This window comes from Eurypyga helias, unplaced genomic scaffold (assembly GCF_000690775.1).
Source record: "Eurypyga helias isolate BGI_N326 unplaced genomic scaffold, ASM69077v1 scaffold24369, whole genome shotgun sequence".
Lineage (NCBI taxonomy): Eukaryota > Metazoa > Chordata > Aves > Eurypygiformes > Eurypygidae > Eurypyga > Eurypyga helias.
In genome coordinates this window covers 17521-33465 of record NW_010271858.1, presented here as the reverse complement: position 1 = coordinate 33465, position 15945 = coordinate 17521, and the positions used below count along the sequence as shown (strand labels likewise).

The window sequence follows — 15945 nt, the reverse complement described above, 5'->3', positions numbered from 1 at the left end:
ACAGCCGCGGAAGTGATATGAGCAGTGGCTGAACATCACTCTTGATATCTACAGCATTCCAAAAGGTCTAGAAATGAGCCAGGAGTAGGAACCAGATGCCCACCTGTCTGAAGTGCGGGCTTTTCTCCTTTCCTTGCAGAGAGGTGATGTGCTACACCTCCTTTAACCAAGGCATCCCTGAGATCCTTGCTTTGTAGCATCCCAGCATCTTGCCCCGGCTGGCCTGGGCATCCTCATCTCCCCGGCTCCCCCAGTCCTGGCAGAGAAGCTGCAGGCAGGTTTTGCCTGTGCGTGTCTCTCTGATCCAGAACCAGATGGTGGAGGGAGGGGAAGCAAAGGGGCTGCCCTTCGCTCCTCCACCGCCGTGGGTTTTGGGTGCACCCGGATGATCCTCAGCTGAGCTTTGCCCATGAAGGATGGGGCGCAGGTGCAGAGCCGGAGGGCCTGGACCCTTTGCCTGTGTAGAACCCACTCTGCTCTCGCTTTCTGCATTTGCTTCAGGCAGTGCCGCCTCTCGGAGCTGCTCGCTTCCCCCTCCCTCCCTGGGGAGTGCTGGGATGCTCTGAAGAAATGCTGCGTTGTACTGCTTGGGTTTGGGTTGGGTTGCTGGTTTTAAGGCACCTAAGTGTTCTGGAGTTGTAGGAATAGCCGTTCCTGCTGTACCTGAGATGCTGATCTCGGAGTTGTCTGCCGTCTGAAGGTGTGATGGTTTGGGGTAAAGACTGTTACTCTCCCCTGTGTCTTGGTGACATTTCCCTTGGGGAAATCAGCTTGTCTTGCCCAAAGCAGACCTTGCAGAGTTGGCGTTGTGCCTGGCTCCCGTGGCTGTGTGCGTAAAGGGGGGGTTTGGCACGTGGCCCTTGCACGGTGACGCTGTCCCCATGCCACCCCTATCCCTCAGCCTTAGCAGCCCTGAACCAAATCCCGGTGAGCCCTTTGGATGCCCCCTGGGGTGCTGGATGATAGCCCAGATAGCTCCTCCGCACCGCGCTCTGCTCCCAGGGACTGCGGTGCCGATGACCCCCAACCCCGGCAGAGCTGCCTGCGCAGGGGGAGGCAGGAGGTCCCCCTGCCCGCAGCGCCGGCGGGTTAGTACGGTCCGGGGGTAACCATGGAAACTGTTTTTTCTCCATCCCTCCCTTTGCAGATGACTCGGGTGATGAGGAGCCCGCCTCGCAGTCAGACAAGAGCGAGCTGCACGGCACGTTGAAAACCCTCTCGAGTAAGCTGGAGGATTTGAGCACTTGCAATGACCTGATCGCCAAGCACGGGGCGGCCCTGCAGCGCTCGCTCAGCGAGCTGGAGAACCTGAAGCTGCCGGCTGAGAGCGGCGAGAAGATCAAGGCGGTGAACGAACGAGCCACGCTCCTCCGCATCACCTCCAATGCTATGATCAACGTAAGTGCTGAGCCGCTGGGGTCGCAAGGAGGCAGAGGGAGAAGTGCTTTTCTCCTCCTCTTCCTCCATCATCCTTCTTTCCTCCGGCACGGCCCCGTTTTCTCCCCGTGCATGGGCTCTCTGCAAGAGCTGTGCGTTGGCTCGCGCTAGCACGGGGCTTAGGCGCGGCTGGGGGCTCGGTGCCGGCTCAGCGCCGTGGCAAGGGGATGGGAATTTGAGGTGATGCAGCTCAGGGAGAGAGCATGGGTGCGTGTAACCCCTCGAGACCTGTCACAGGCTTACAGCGTCCTTTCAGGGGAGGCTGCTCCAAAACAGGACGTTATGGATGTAAAGCCAGGTGGAGTGGAGGCGTGGGGTGCAGTGGGGATTTTGGCCGTTCCTGGGGGTGACTTTCTGGCTGGCACGGCAGTTCGGAGCCCATTGCTTGCTGCAGATTCAAACTCACCTCCTCCCGTCACTCGCATCCTCGGTGACTTCCATGAAACTGCCCTTGTTTTACACGACCGGGTGATTTAACCCCCGCAGGGTCCCAGAGCTGTCAGTGCTCTCCAGACCAGTTTGTTGGGGGTGGAAGACCCCGTGCCAGCACCATCGCTGCTCCCTGCCCTGTGCAGGGGATGGTGCTTTCTCCTTGTCTTTTGGCCAGCTTCGTTTGGGGTGCGGATCTGCCTCCATCGCAGTGAGACAGCCCTTTGGGAGCCTTGTGTTCCCTGGGGAGGGAAGAGAGAGCAAAACTACATAAAATATGTAAAGCAAAAAAAACCCAAACAGAAAGGCCCAATTCAAATGCCTAACAGACCCGGAATAATACATGAAGCGGAGCTTGGGGAATTGTGAATGAGCCGTGCTGTCACCGTGCGGTTCCAGCCCTGAGCAGAAGGAGGTTGTGCGCTGTTTTGTGGGGACTTTTGAGGTTAATGATCATCGCTGGCAGGAGCAGAAGGGCACTCGGGACCCCCGCGGTCACAGCACCCTGCCCATCCCCATTCGCAGGGGGAAAGGGCTTTCCTGAGACGGTGCCTTGCGCTGGGGAGCGGAGTTGGGGGTGCCTGTGCTCCCTGCGGAGAGTCGGTCAAAGTTTTTGGAGCGGGGATGGCAGCGTGCTGCGAGCAGGGGAGGGGACGGTGGGGCCCTTGGCACTGGTGAGGCATGCTGCTGGGAGTCTGACTGGTGATGGGATGTGGGCAGCGAATTGCCGGGAGGGGATTTCTCTAACAGCCTTTTGGGAAGGGATGAGCAGAGCAGTATTTGCCTTGTCCAGCCTGGAGAGGAGGAAGTTGCAACGTGATAAAAGCTTGAGGGGGGCTGGACAGTGGGAAATAGCACAAATACTGGTGTGCAGGGGAAAAAAAGGGTGGGAACATGGTTTGTCTGAAAGGGGAGAGGGAGGGAGTGGGTGTTCTCAGGTGGATGTCATAGGTCTGTTTTTACCAGCATCATTTTGCACTCCGGCTCGTGGCTGAGCGTCGCGGGGAGATGTCCGAAGGGGAGATGCCCGAAGGGGAGATGCTGTAGCGTGGAAGAAGCTGGATGGGAGTGGCAGGGCTCGGGGGGGGGGGCTCTGCAGCTCTCCCAGCTTGCTGAGCCTGCCACTTCAGGGAGAGGTGCCTAGGCTGTGGGCACTGACCCCCAGGAAGCAGCGATGCTTTGGGGGCAGGAGGAGGGTGAGCAGGGCAGGGTGGTGGTGTCCAGGAGGGGGGACCAACAGCCTGAGCACCCCCATGGTGGGCTGGTGCTCCCAGCTGTGCTGTCATCTTCTCCTGCACAGATCCCTCTTTGTGTCTTGATTTATGTTTTTAGCATGGGATGATGCCTTCTGCAAGCTACTGCAGGGAACCTGCCTGGGGAGTCTCTCCGGGAGTGGGAGGTGGCTCTGGGTGGTGCAGAGGTCCAGGAATCTTCCGTATTGAATCATGGACCATCGCTATGGGGAAGCACAAACAGCCTTCTCTGATCCCCCCATCGCGGCTGGCTGCTCGGGCCACACAGCCTGGAGGAACGGGCCGGTAGTTCCTTGCAGGAGAAGTGAAACACCCTTGCGTGCCAGCTTTTCCCAGAGAGATCCCAGCCAGCAGTGACGGGCTGGTGCTGCCATGTAGATGCTCCGTATCCACACTCTGCCCCAGCCCCAAACCTTGCTGATCCGCCCATCCCGGCGCGGCGGAATCTTGCCTCCCAGGGCATCGCCATCGCAGCAGGGGTTGGCTTTGCAGGAGATGCTGTGGCTCGTGTCCATGCCTCGGCTGGACGTTCATCGCTGAGATTAAGCCGTGTTCGCTTCTTTCTCAGTTGCACCCCTGAGCAGTTCAGGGGGGTTTGGACCCGAGAGCTGCCGGCTATGAGAAACCCCCAGGAGTCATCCGCTGCCCTCTTCCAAGGGGTGCCGGGCTGCCCCAGCCCTGGGCTCTGCCCTTGGGTCCTGCTCCTGACTGGGACTTGTGCCGGCAGCATGCCCAGGCCAGCGGAGCAAGGCCAGGGCAGGGCTGGACTGCAGCAGAAGGGAAGGGATGCTCGCAGTTCCGTCCAGCCGCCCGTGATCTGATTACGTAAAAGTCCCCAGAGCCATGGGGAGCGGCAGCAAGCAAGTAGAGCTAAATAAATACATATGTAAATGAAAGTGCTTTGCTGGGAAGGTGACCTTTTCGCCGCATGTTTGGAGCGCCTGCCTCAGCCAGCGTGGGTTGCGTTCCTCCGGAGATGGGGAGGAGAAAGCAGCTCGGGCTACCGCTGTCGGAGTGATGCTCAGGATGGTGGAGGAAGATTAGGGTAGAGGCAGGGTGGGACGTGCTGGACCTTTGTGTCACAGGTCAGGATCTAAAATGCAGAGGGACTCACTGTTGCTGGGCTTAAATTGAAGCCCAGACCTCTGCCCGCCACCTTTTGGCTGCACTCCCATCTGAGCTTGGAAATCTCACGTAACACTGGGCTGGGTGAGAGTCCTGGGAGAGTTCAGCTTGCCGGGACCAAGACGCCCCGTGTCAGCAGGGCTGTGGGGAGTGCCGAGGAACAGACGCAGCAAAGCAAGGCACAATCTGCCGTGGGGGAGGAGTGGGAGGTATGTAAAAATAAGAAGCAACAAATTAGAGTGATAATTAGAGGCAGAGTGATGAAGAGTGCTGTGCTGAAATGTGTAGGCCCATCCAAGGAGTGGGGAAAGCTCCTGTCTCATAATGTAGCAGCAGACAGCAGGCAGGAGGGCTGTGCGGACACACTGAGGAAGCCAGTCTGGGTGTCAGGAAGAGCTCACAGGGATGGGGGTGTTGCTGGAAATAGGTTTTTGATGGGAACGTGGTTTGCTGTGGCGAAGCTTGGAGGCGGCTGAACTGTGTGTGCATGTGCAATAGCTACACTCTGCTTTTGGCTTGCTTTGTGCTTCCTTAAGGATGTGAGCATGGAGACCAGCGGGGCTTGAGCCTGGCCACGTGTCGCTCCTGGTTAGTTGGCATTTTTCCATGAGGTTTACGAGGAGCAAAGGCTCTGCCAGGCCGGCACAGCTCAGGCAAGGAGTGGGGTGAGAGAGGCAGCTGGGGCAGGGGTACTGGTGCTGGGTGGGAGATGCTGAGCAGGTGAGGTCTGTGGGGAGCGGGCTGGCATGGGCTACCGTGGAGCCAAAGGATCCCTTGCCTGCGCCTCTGAGAGGCTGCCGTGCTGGTGGCACATCGTGCAGAGGATGCCAGCACCCACTCCGCGGCAGACTGGCTTTGCCACGCAGGTTTTCCTTTCCCACGGGAACAAACCTGTCTGGACCATTGGTACCCCAAGACCTGAACAAAGAGCATCCTTCGTCCCTCTGAATATGCAGGCAGGGTTTTAAAGTATGCGACACGCAGTGCCTGGTTCAGAAGTGAGATCGGTAACAGTATGCGTTGCTACTGCTCTGGGGAAGGCGGCTGTTAAAGCCTCTCTGGGATGCGCAGCATCATCCCAGGGGCTGCATCCTCCAGCCCCAGGAGCGTTCTTCTCCGCTCCGGCGCCCTCCATGGCTGTGTGCCGGTGCAGCAGCAGTTACGGAGTGGCCCTGTGCCATGTGCCGGTGACTTGAGGAGCCGCCACGACCACATGTGGCTCTTGGAGATTCTGCGTGGCTGCTGTCTGTTGGAGGCATCTGCCGGTGGGTTTGTGGAGGGTCTGAGGGTTGGAGTCAGGGAGTTACAGCTGCTCAACCAGTTTATTTGGAGACCTCCTGGGTTCCTGTCCTGTAGCGAGCTGCCCAGGTAAAAGATGCACTTCCCCGGAGCTGCTGCTCTGCCTTCCCATTTCCCAAGTTCACTGCTGTCTTTGTGACGTGCTGAGCCACTTCTGTCCCCCTGGGGATGCTGCTGTGATTAATCTACTCCTAAAACTGTTTCCATATCAAAATGGACCGATGTTGAGCATGTGCTCTGAGCGGTGTCAGGTTCACCAGAGCAGCCATCGGCCCGGTGCGTAATTTCTAATGATTTCACTGATACATTAACCAGCATTATTTGTCTGTGTGTGCTTGCAAAACAGCTTAAAGCTGGTAGGAAACAGAGTCATTGCTTCTCCCGAGGGCGAGTGCACAGTCAGGGTGATGCTGCTGGTGCGAACCTGGCTGGGTCCTGGCACAGAGCCGGCTGCTGGCAGCAGTGGGCATGCGGTACTGTCCATTAGGGTCCCCAAACCCATAGCAGACACAGGCAGGATGATGGACCCCACCTCCTCTGCCTGCCCAGCACTCCGGGCAGTGGGGTCAGAGATTCTGAGCAAGGCGGGAGACCAGCAGCCTGCTGCGCTACTCCCAGTTCAGCCCAGTACAGCCAGCGGGATGGAGGAGCCCTCCGCCCTGTGCATCCCTATATTCAGACACTGTGCGAGCAAGCACTGGCTTCGACCCCCGGCTTTGCTTGGTTGGCAGCAGGGACTGCCCCGGCTGCCCTCAGTGGCTTCAAGCAGATGCTCTGTGCCCAGAATGGGAGGAAAGCCCAGCAGAGGGGTAGTATCTCTTCCCTGTGACTGCTGCAATGGTGAGTGAGCAGGAGGAGCCCATTTTTGCATGCCTGTGTTAATTATCTGTGCTGCGCTAATGACGCCCGCGCTAATCAACGCATTGGAAACCGTGTCATCGACCCAGAAAACCCCCGGCCTTGGGATTAACTCTCTAACCCAGTCCTAATCCTCTGGACGAGAACGCTGCAGTGGGGGGTCCGTGTGTCAGGGGCCTTCTTGCTGTGGCTGCACTGAAGAATAACGGGTGGGTGGTTCGCTGTGGCCCAGGGGAGGTGGTGGGGGCTGATGGTGACACCCTGGGGTCTGTCCCTGCCTGCATGGCTGCCGGAGTGGGGCAGGGAAGCAGAGCTGCAGAGCCCAGCCTCTGTGCTCGGAGCTGCTGCAGCTTTCTCTGGAGCATCCTTTATTGCCTTTCAAATTTAGAGGTGTGAGGGGAGCTCTGTTCACATCTGTCCAGACAGGCAGTGCCTTCCTCCAGCTCCCCTCATCATCATCATCATCGCTCCCTGTGGTTGCTGAGTCCTTCCAGCTTGATTTCATCACGTGTGTGGGTGCTCAGACCTCGGGTGCGTCCATGGGCCCTCCGTGATGACTGGGGCTTTCGGCTGGTGCTCGTGCCGGTGACTTGTACAGCTTTGTCCTCACTGTGCCTTCAGGCTTCTTCCCTGTTCACCACCACCACCTCCTCCTTCTTCTTCCTGTGTTCATCTGACCCCCGAGAGGCTTTGGATTCTGTGCTAGGGCTCTCCTTGGAGAAGATGTGGGACACTTCTCTCACCAGGATCAGGGGTGCCTCTTGGAGCTCTGCCCCCGTTTTTTGGCTGAGTGCTAACTTTTTTATTGCAAGTCTCCTGTTCAGAGCAGGGTTGAGTGTTTCTGCCGGGGCAGTTGCTGGCTCAGCGGGGCTGTGTGATGGGCTTAGCGCGGCGGAGACGGGGATTGCGCTGTCAGCAACGCCTGGCGCCAGTCAGCAGCTCTGCTGGACCGTGTGGTAGCCGGGCATTGCTTGTGGTGGCAAGTGCAGCGCCGTGACCAGGTGAGCCCTGCCTGTGCCTCGTGTGAGCCCTGGGCAGCTGCCACGAGCCTGCTGGGTGTTGTGGCACCTTGGGGCAGGATGGGGACGTGGGGAGGGCTAAGGGCGAAGCGTCGCCAGGTTAATCCCTTCTGGGGTTCTGCCCCTGGTATCACGTGGGCTGTGTTCGCCTCTCACCCGGCTGACGTGCCGAGTTGCTTCTCCTGGGGCCCTTCCTCCAGCGTCTGCCGAAGGAGAAGGCTCTGAGATGGCAGCACCGGTCTCCAGATTTACCCAAGAAGTAGTTAGGGCACTGGGAGCCGAGTGGGATGGGGGTGCTGCTGCCAGACGAGCAGCAGCGGCTGCTCTGCAGCCTCTCATGCAGCAGAGCAGTTTGCAAAGGCAAATGCATTGCACGAAGTCAAAACCGAGGTACAGAGTGGAGCAGCTCTTTCCCAGTCCTGGAGTCAGAGCTGCCCACAGGCAATCCCAGCTGCTTGCCACCACGGCAGCTGCCTGCTGCACGGCTGGGGACAGATGCTCTTCCAGCCTGGAGTTCGCTCCATTGGGCAGACGAGAAAAGCAGCCAGCAGGCGCCTTGTTAACACGCTCTTTGAGAGCGCTGCTTGCAGGGCAGAGCGCGCTGAGCATACTGGAGCCAGGATCAGGCCCCCAGGTGCACTGAAAGTTGGCATCCCCTTCCCTACAGTGTCACCAAATGCAAGGGCTGAAATGGCAGTGTGGTGGCTCGACAGCCTGGCTTTGTGACTGTGAAGGCATTTTGGGTTCCTCGGGAGCCTGGGAGAAGGCTGAGATGCTGCTCCACGTCCTGTAACTGAGTCTGGGCAAAGCTGGGGAGCAGATTCCTGATCAGCAGGTCCCTGATCTGTGCCTGGCACATGGAGACAGGCCGCTCTTGTGGTTTGGCTCTTCTGCTTTGCAGACTCCTGTGAGGGTCCCTCTGCTGCTGTAGTGTTTTTCGGTGCTTTGGGCAAGTGGAGAGAAGGAAGAAACTACAGCAGCTGCCTGGAGGTACCTCCCCGTGGAGGAAGTGCTAATGCCAGGAGGTTCCTGGGGAGCTGATTTTTGGCACGTGTCAGAGGAGGGACCCCGCTGCTGGCTGGGCAGGTGAGGACGTTGGAAGGAAAAGCCAGAGAAGTGAGCATTGCTGGAGGAGAGCAAGGGCACGATCCTGGGCCGGCTGCTCCGCAGCAGCAGGTCTCAGCTCTCCCCCTGCGTCTGCTGTTCCGGACTGGGCATGTCTCGGCACACCGTGCTGCTTGGCCAGGTTTGGGGTGGAGGGGCCGTGCTGCTGGAAGCATCCAGCAAATGCCTTAGTTGTTTTTCTGCTGGAGATCAGTGCTTTGGAAACCAGATGCTGTGTCTTTCCCAGGCCATGGCTCCTGCTGGCATCACTTTGGTCCGTGACCCGTGGGCAGCGTTGGCTTATTCTGCTTCACAGAGCCACGATGACAGTTCCCTTTTCTCACGCCAGGTGCACCATGATCATGGTGTCGTTAGCCTGCATAAAGGCTGCCTGGTGTGGGATGACGGGAGTCTGTTAGCACAGCCAGGCTGGCGCATTTGCCTCTGTTGCACACTGATGCTGTCTCTGTTGCGTGGGGTGGATTACACGTCCGTAATGGCACTCGCTGCAGGCAGAGCCTGGCTGTCATGCCAGCGCCGGTCACAGGCTGCCTTTGCCGCCTGGGACCAGGGCAGCTCCTCTGAGGAGCTACACCCTGCAGGGTGTGAGGTTGGTGAAGCAGTGCTGAGCCTGCCTCGTCGGGGGAACACCGGAGACTTTGTGGCCTTTGGGCAGGTGGCCCAAAACAACCCGCTAAGTTAGTAAAACTTACAGAGAGACAGTCGTGACACCAGATCTGACTGTTGCCCGAGTGTGGACGTCTCCATCACAGATGTCTCTGTTGGGAATGTCACTGGCGCTCAGAGAAGCCACAGTCTCCAGAGAGAACAGGCACTGATGTGGAACAAGATGCCACCTGCCATGGGACTGTCAGCGGTTTTGTGGGCTGGAGCCGGCTCCACTTGGGTGTCTTCTGCTCCCCATTGGGGCATTCATCTGCTCTTCTGTGCCTGTGCATTTCTGTAGTGCCCATTTCACCCGGACATGGAGCTCTTTCCACCGTGACATTTAGAAGTATGGAAAGAAAAGCAATAGGGAATGGGATGATTTTCGGCATCAAACCCAAACGCGCTGTCCTCACGGGTTTTCATGCGATGCCACCTTTATTATCTTGTGGTGGTGTGACCTGGCAAAATTCAACCTAGCAGGTCCTTTCAGGCCACCAGCCCTGCCGAGGGAGAAGCAGCTCTTGCTGTGCCTGCATCCTCCTGCTTTGGGCAGCCGGGGTGCTTGTCACCAGGTTGAGGGTCACTCCAAGGATTTTGGATTTGACGTTGTCTAAGCAGTCTGTGTGGAGCTGGAGGTCTCGCGATGCTGCTGCTTCCGCTGCTGTCCGGCCAGCCTGGCCTCGGGCCACCAGCATGGCTGTGGGTACCGTCACTCTCGTGGCACTCAAAACCACGTCGCGCTGCGATCCAGCTGTGCGAGGCCATTTGGGATTTAGGCTGCATCCTTGTATTTTCTCTTTTTGCTTCCTGCTCGGGGTATTTTGGGGGTGGTGGGAAGGACAAATGAACCCTCTCTCAGTGCAAACACTCTGCGTATCTCACCGCTCAGCCCCAGCTGCCGATTCTGATGCCGTGCCGTGTGCCTGGAGCGCTGACACACTGTGTGCTTTCAGAGCTGAAAAGGAGATCAGCAATTGCCCTTCCCTTGGGGGCTGTTTTGCAGCAGGCAGCAGCGCAGATGTGTCCCAGGGTTTTGATGACTCCGGAAGGAAGGGAGCACTTATCTCCCAGGCACCAGACGCATGCAAAATGGCAAGGCTGCTTTCCCCTGATGAATGGAGTGACAGCTCTTGCTGTATAATTCACCATTGGAAAACAGATGATGGAAGGCACCTGACAGTTGCCTTCTTTCCCATTACTCCTGGGTGATGAAGTGGTCCTTGTCCCATGCAGGCAAAGGAAGGGGCTGGTCAAGGAGCAGGAATTGTTGCTCCCAGAACAGTAGGTGCACCCCCGGAAGGTTAGATTCACAGGGCTGTTCCTCTGGGGTGCTTGGCGTGGGCCTGCAGGTCTGAGCGCCTTCCCTCAGTATCCATCAGTGTCGTGTTGGAGGTGGCGAAACTCCCAGCCGTGCTGAGATTTCCCAGAGGTTGTGCCCCTCACCCTGGTTCCACACCCTGGGGCAGAAATCTGGCACAGCCCGATGCAATCACTTACACTTTCAACCTAATTATCTTCGTCTCTGTGTTCGTCATGTCTAATATTGTCTGTTTGCTCCAGCTGAGGAACCGGAGCGCTGGTGCTCTGCAGAGGTGCCCGCGGGCATGTGCCACCACCCCTTTGGCAGGACAGGCTGACCTCCGGCGATCGTTTTCAGCTGCATAAATAATCCGCTGGCTGTTAACGATGTTCCTATTAGCCTGCAACAAGCTGTGAAATCTGGTGTATTTGCCACAACAAATGCATGGAGGGTGCTAAATCGACCCGTGGTGGCTGCTGGGTGCGGGGCAGGGCACGGATGGCATCACGTCTCACCTGCTGCTCCCAGGCAGGGTCTTGAAGGCATCTTGCTGCTTTCCCCAGAGAATTCACAGGAGCCTCAGTGGTGCTTTTCCACAAAAACACACTCTTTTGGCTATGCTGGCTGTGTCTCCTTGTCTCAATAGTGATCTATAGCCCCACTGTCCCTCGGAAGCCACCTGAGTCCCTTCTGCCAGCAGTTGCAGGTACTGCTGGGCTCCTGCGAACCTTGTGCCCAGACCGCTGATGGCTGGAGCTTGGTTTTATCTTCAGTGCTGGAATTGCCAGACAAGTGGGAAGCATGGGCCGGGATGCTCAGAGGTGACTGAGCAGCTCTGCCTCAGCCCCACTGCATCCCGAATGGTTTTCAGACAAGCTTGCTTGCAGAGCAGGAGAGCGTCCCTGCCACTGCTCTCCGACCATGACTCCATCCAGCTCCTGCCCGGCAGTGAAAGCTGTGGCACGTTGTGCTACCTCCTCTGCTCTGCCAGCCCCTCCAAATGGGGTGGGTGCCAGAGGATTAAAACCAGTCTCCTGGTGGGATGGGACAGTGTGTGGGGGTTGGAGGGTGGGTCACAGGGAGACCTTTGAGGAGGGCAGCGGGTAACGTTGGTGTGGGCAGGGTAGGATGGGAGAGAGAAATCACTGTTCTCCTCCAGGAGGCACTGAAAGCAGCCGACTGCCCTCCTGATGGAGCCGCTCCAGGGCATTAGCAGGTGGCTCCCTGGAACCCTGCACGCGCAGCATTGCTGTGCCCCGTCCCTGCCTGGTGGGACTGGGGGTATGGGCAGCCCTGCTGTGTGGGACCGGAGCAAACGTCAACGATGCCTGAGCCCCACGTGCACCCAGGCACTGCTGAAATGCAGCAGCTGTACTGCGATGGTTTTTGGGGCCATGCCGTGGTCTCCCCGTACTGCAGGGAGCTGTGGGGTGGGTAACTGCTGCAGATGGTGGCGAGGACAGCTATACGAAGGCGGTATCCTAGCTCCTGGCCGAAAAGCTCGCTGGGGAGTCACTTTTTGTTTGCTCCCAGCTTGGGGCTGTGCTCCCCTCTGCTGTACGTTCATCGAGGAGCCTCTTGCCCGCTGACCTCTGCGAGGATGGCGTGTCCCTGCACCAGCGTAACGTGGGATTTATGGCTGTCTCTTGCCTACAACCCGGATCAGGTTCAGCTGTAACTAAATTAAGCCACTGCTCCCTAAGGGTTTTATAAGCTGGATTTTGAGGCGTTGCTTCTGTTCCACATCTCCAATGGCTTTCGCCTTGGAAGGCTGAGTCAGGGGATTAATGACATGAATGGGCGATGACCTGGGGTGCCGGATTCGTGTCCCCTGCTCTCACTAGTCCATGCCAGGACTGGTCCATGGTGGCCACTAGGTTCCCTGTGGTGGCACTGGCAGGGCCATCCCTTTGCTCCTCAGCCGGCTCCGCAGAGAGAGGATCCCTGCTGCAGAAAACTGCTGCTCACCTTTATCTTGGGTGGTTTGCAAGAGCTGTCACCACTGGGGATGATGCTGTGTGTGTGAGCGGTGAAGCAGAAGGTCCAGGCTCCCCACAGGCACTCCCAGCCTCTGTTTGAGGTAAGGGGGGATCTGGGGGCATGTGGGTGGCCCCCGTGCTTCTCCCGAAACAGGAGAAAGCAGGGGACTGACGAGCCGGAGCACAACCCTTGAGTAGCTCGTTGGTGCTTTTGGCCCAAGCCCTGAGGGCCATCCGAGCCATCGCAGCAGGGTCAGTGACCCAGGGCGGGAGCACAGCCGGGATTCGTCCTGGTGCAGTAGTGGCGGGTCAAAACTGTCCTGAGGTCGGGACTCAGTGGAGTGGGGATTCAAAGGGATTCACCTCCTGGCACCTCCTGGCCTGGGTCAGAGCTTGTCCTGGGTCCTTGTCCCGCCGTCTTCTGCTGCAGCCAGTCCTCCTTGGCTGCTGGGGTTAAAGTGCTGCAGCGTTGCTCTTGGCTGGAGCAGGGACAGGGGTCACAGCGCACCGCTGGCATGGTTGGGGAGAGACTGCACAGCACCTCCCACTCTTCATCTCCTGCATGGAAGGGACACACTGAGCTGCCCCTCGCCTCTTGTGTCTGTCCCTGAGAAGAGACAGACCTTCAGGATTGGGGTCCCCAGAGAGTCCCCCGCCTCTTGGTGCCCCCCATGGAGTCCCCGTCAGTGAGGATGGACCCCCGTGCTGCAGATGCCATGTCAGGGCTTCCCAGCAGCTGCGTTTCAAAGAGCTTTTGAAGTCGCAGTGCCTGAGAGTCAGGGCAGCTCGTGCACAGACGGGCAGCTGCTCCCTGTTTTGCTGGCACCCGGCACCAAGGCATCGCCATGGTCATCGGAAATCCAGTGGCCGCTGGATCCCTACAGCAGCAGCAGTGCCTGAGCCTCCCATGCCATTCTGTGGAGAGTGGATCTGCAATCCTTGCTTGCAGACATCCAAGAAAAACAGTTGGAGGGCGGTGGGGAGATCCCTCGCTGCGATTACTCGCTGTCCTTTGCTGGGATGCTGGTGGTGCTGAGCAGACGCCCGCTAACGGTGCGTGGCAGCTGATGCTGAACAGCCCAAGGATTAAATCTTTCCTGGCCTGTACACAGGTGTCTGCCAGCCCCCCTGCATTAGTGGGAGCTTCACTGAGCATCCCAGGATCCCCAGCTGTCTGCCAGCTGGGTGCTTCATTTGGGGTGCAAGCGGCAACAGGTGACGGCCTGGCTTGTTTCACCCATTCGCAAAGGAGTGATCAGGAATTGGGGTGCTGGGTGCTGTGCCTGCGACAGCCCCGTCCCAGGGACCACTTTTGGAAGACAGGAGGGTAGAGATCTTGTGTGCCTGTTGTGCTGCTGGGAGCCCATGGTGTCACTTGTGGGCCCAATCCTGCACAGCCAGGCTTGGGAATTAGCAAATCCTGTGTGGGGTTTGCTGGTGGGAGGGTCTGGACATTGAAGCAGCAGCTCTGTGGCTTTTCCTGTTGCCAGTCCCAGCTCCTGCTGCTGCTCTCCATGGGGGAAGGCGTGCAGAGAGCATCCCACCCTTGTGCTGCATCCTGCTCCAGCTGTTGCGCTCAGTGAACATCGCTCTGCCTTCCTTCTCCACATGGCCACTTGCTGCTCAGGATCCTACCATCATCTCCCAAGCCCACACCCGGCAAGACATCCCCCTTTCCAACCCTGTCTGCCGTGTCTTCGCTTCCCTCTACTCCAGCACCATTTTCCTGGTGCCGTTTTCTTGCTTTGCAGCAGCCAACAGTCCTGGGAGCTAGTGGTGCTCAGCCAGCTGGAAAAAGCGTCTCGGTGATGGACGTCACCCAGAGCGTGACGAAACCATCCCAGCCTGGAGCAGAAGGCCCACTTACCAGTCCCGGAGGAGCCTCATAAACCATTTCCTTTAGGATTTGTTTCCTCCAGGAGCGGCAGGCTGGCCTCGCCGGTGCGTGTCCCCGCGCCGAGCTGGCTGTGGTGTGTCCAGGGGCTCCATCCTGTGACTCGGGTGCAGACAGCGTGCTGCGGGAATTTTGCTGGAAGGGGCAGGTCTGTCCAAGGGGAAGGTGCAGCTCCCCAGGCTTTTGGAGCTGTAACCAGAAGTTGTGTTGTGTCCTATGGTGGAAGGCAGCAGCCGGCCGTGTTCCCGTTACTGCTGCTAGAACCAAGGAGGACGTGGCCGAGGACGTTGGATTGTGGCCTTCGTCCTGGGGAAGGGTCGTTGGGGCTCCTCGCTGGAGGAGCTGTGACACAACAGCTGCTGGTCGCGCTTTGTCATTGGCAAAGGTGGAGACAGCTAAAATCGTCTGAGGGGGCTGTTTGAGCCACCGAAGGGGCTGGGGCTTCATGCTGGGTGCTGAGTCAGGTGTGGAGCCGAGATGTGGCTGAGACCTGGCTCCTTCTGGGCTCTGCGCACAGCCGTGGGGGTTGAGGAACCAGGCAGACCAGCCCGAGATGAGGGCTGGGATTCATTTCTCTTCAGTATTGACCTCCCAGGGGGAGATGCTCATGTCTGACCTACTGCAGCCCCGGGGAGCTCATGGGCTGGTGCTACTAGGACGCATTTTGGCTTGGAAAAATACTCCCTGAGCCCTGTTCAGTGCCTGTGGTGAGTGTCCCTGTGAAAGTCTGCGCTGTCTGGCTGTACGAGGTATAACCCAAATGAGTAACTTAGCCCTGCTACTGGCAGCTGGGCCTGGGGAGCTTTCTTGCAGGATGTTCTCCTGATGCCACCCTCGGCATCGCTTCGCTCAGCGAGCAAACGTGGCGCTCATCCGGGTTAATCCGGATGCTTCGTGAATGTGGTGGTGTGGATCTGGCCACGAGCAGGGTGCTTGTCCCAGTGTCGGAATTACAGAGGGAGAGGCTGCAGAAGGGTGTCCTAACAGTCTTTCAAAATCAGGGAATAAACCCTGCACATACCCCAGCCAGCCCCTAAATCCACATGGACACAAGCTGTGGGATGCTGCCAGGAGCAAGCATCGTCCGGACTCACTGTGGGGAGATAGTGCTGCCTCCGGCGGCATCTGGGCTGCACGAGGACCATCCTGGTGATCTTCCTAAAGCCTCCCCACGCTTGGTGGAGAAGGTCTGCAACGCTGATGGCCACTTGTCCATCACTTCAGTGTTTTTTTTCTTTTAATGAAAGAGGCTATAAATGAAGCCTGTCGGTGAAGATGTCCCTTTGGGATACAGCGTGGATCCTCTGCAAAGCTCGGCAGCCTTGGGATGAGAGAACCTGAGGTTTTTATCTGCTGTGATTTTTATTTAGGACATTGATTTGTTGACTGATGGAGTGATTTTTCCTCCACATCCCACGGCTCCCAGCTCTCTGGTGATGTGCTGGAGAGCTTTCTTTGCTGGCTCCCCTGTGATTACCTGCTTTTCCTTAATTTACTGTGTTTAATTGCAGCAGGATAATTGCAGGTGATCTAGCGCATCGTTTTAAAACGCTGAACCCCCTGAGCTGGTATGGCCGGC

At 58.1% G+C, this 15945-nt stretch overlaps 1 protein-coding gene across 1 annotated transcript in view; it reads left to right on the top strand.

Moving 5' to 3' along the window:
- Nucleotides 1-1147: 1147 nt before the first annotated feature.
- OSBP2 (oxysterol binding protein 2) overlaps nt 1148-15945 on the top strand; it is a gene marked incomplete at its 5' end in the record, with an annotated part of 31058 nt that continues 16260 nt past the window's right edge. The window contains one exon of the mRNA XM_010158951.1: nt 1148-1398. Coding sequence (XP_010157253.1) covers nt 1148-1398 — 251 coding nt within the window. The remainder of the gene's footprint in view (nt 1399-15945) is intronic.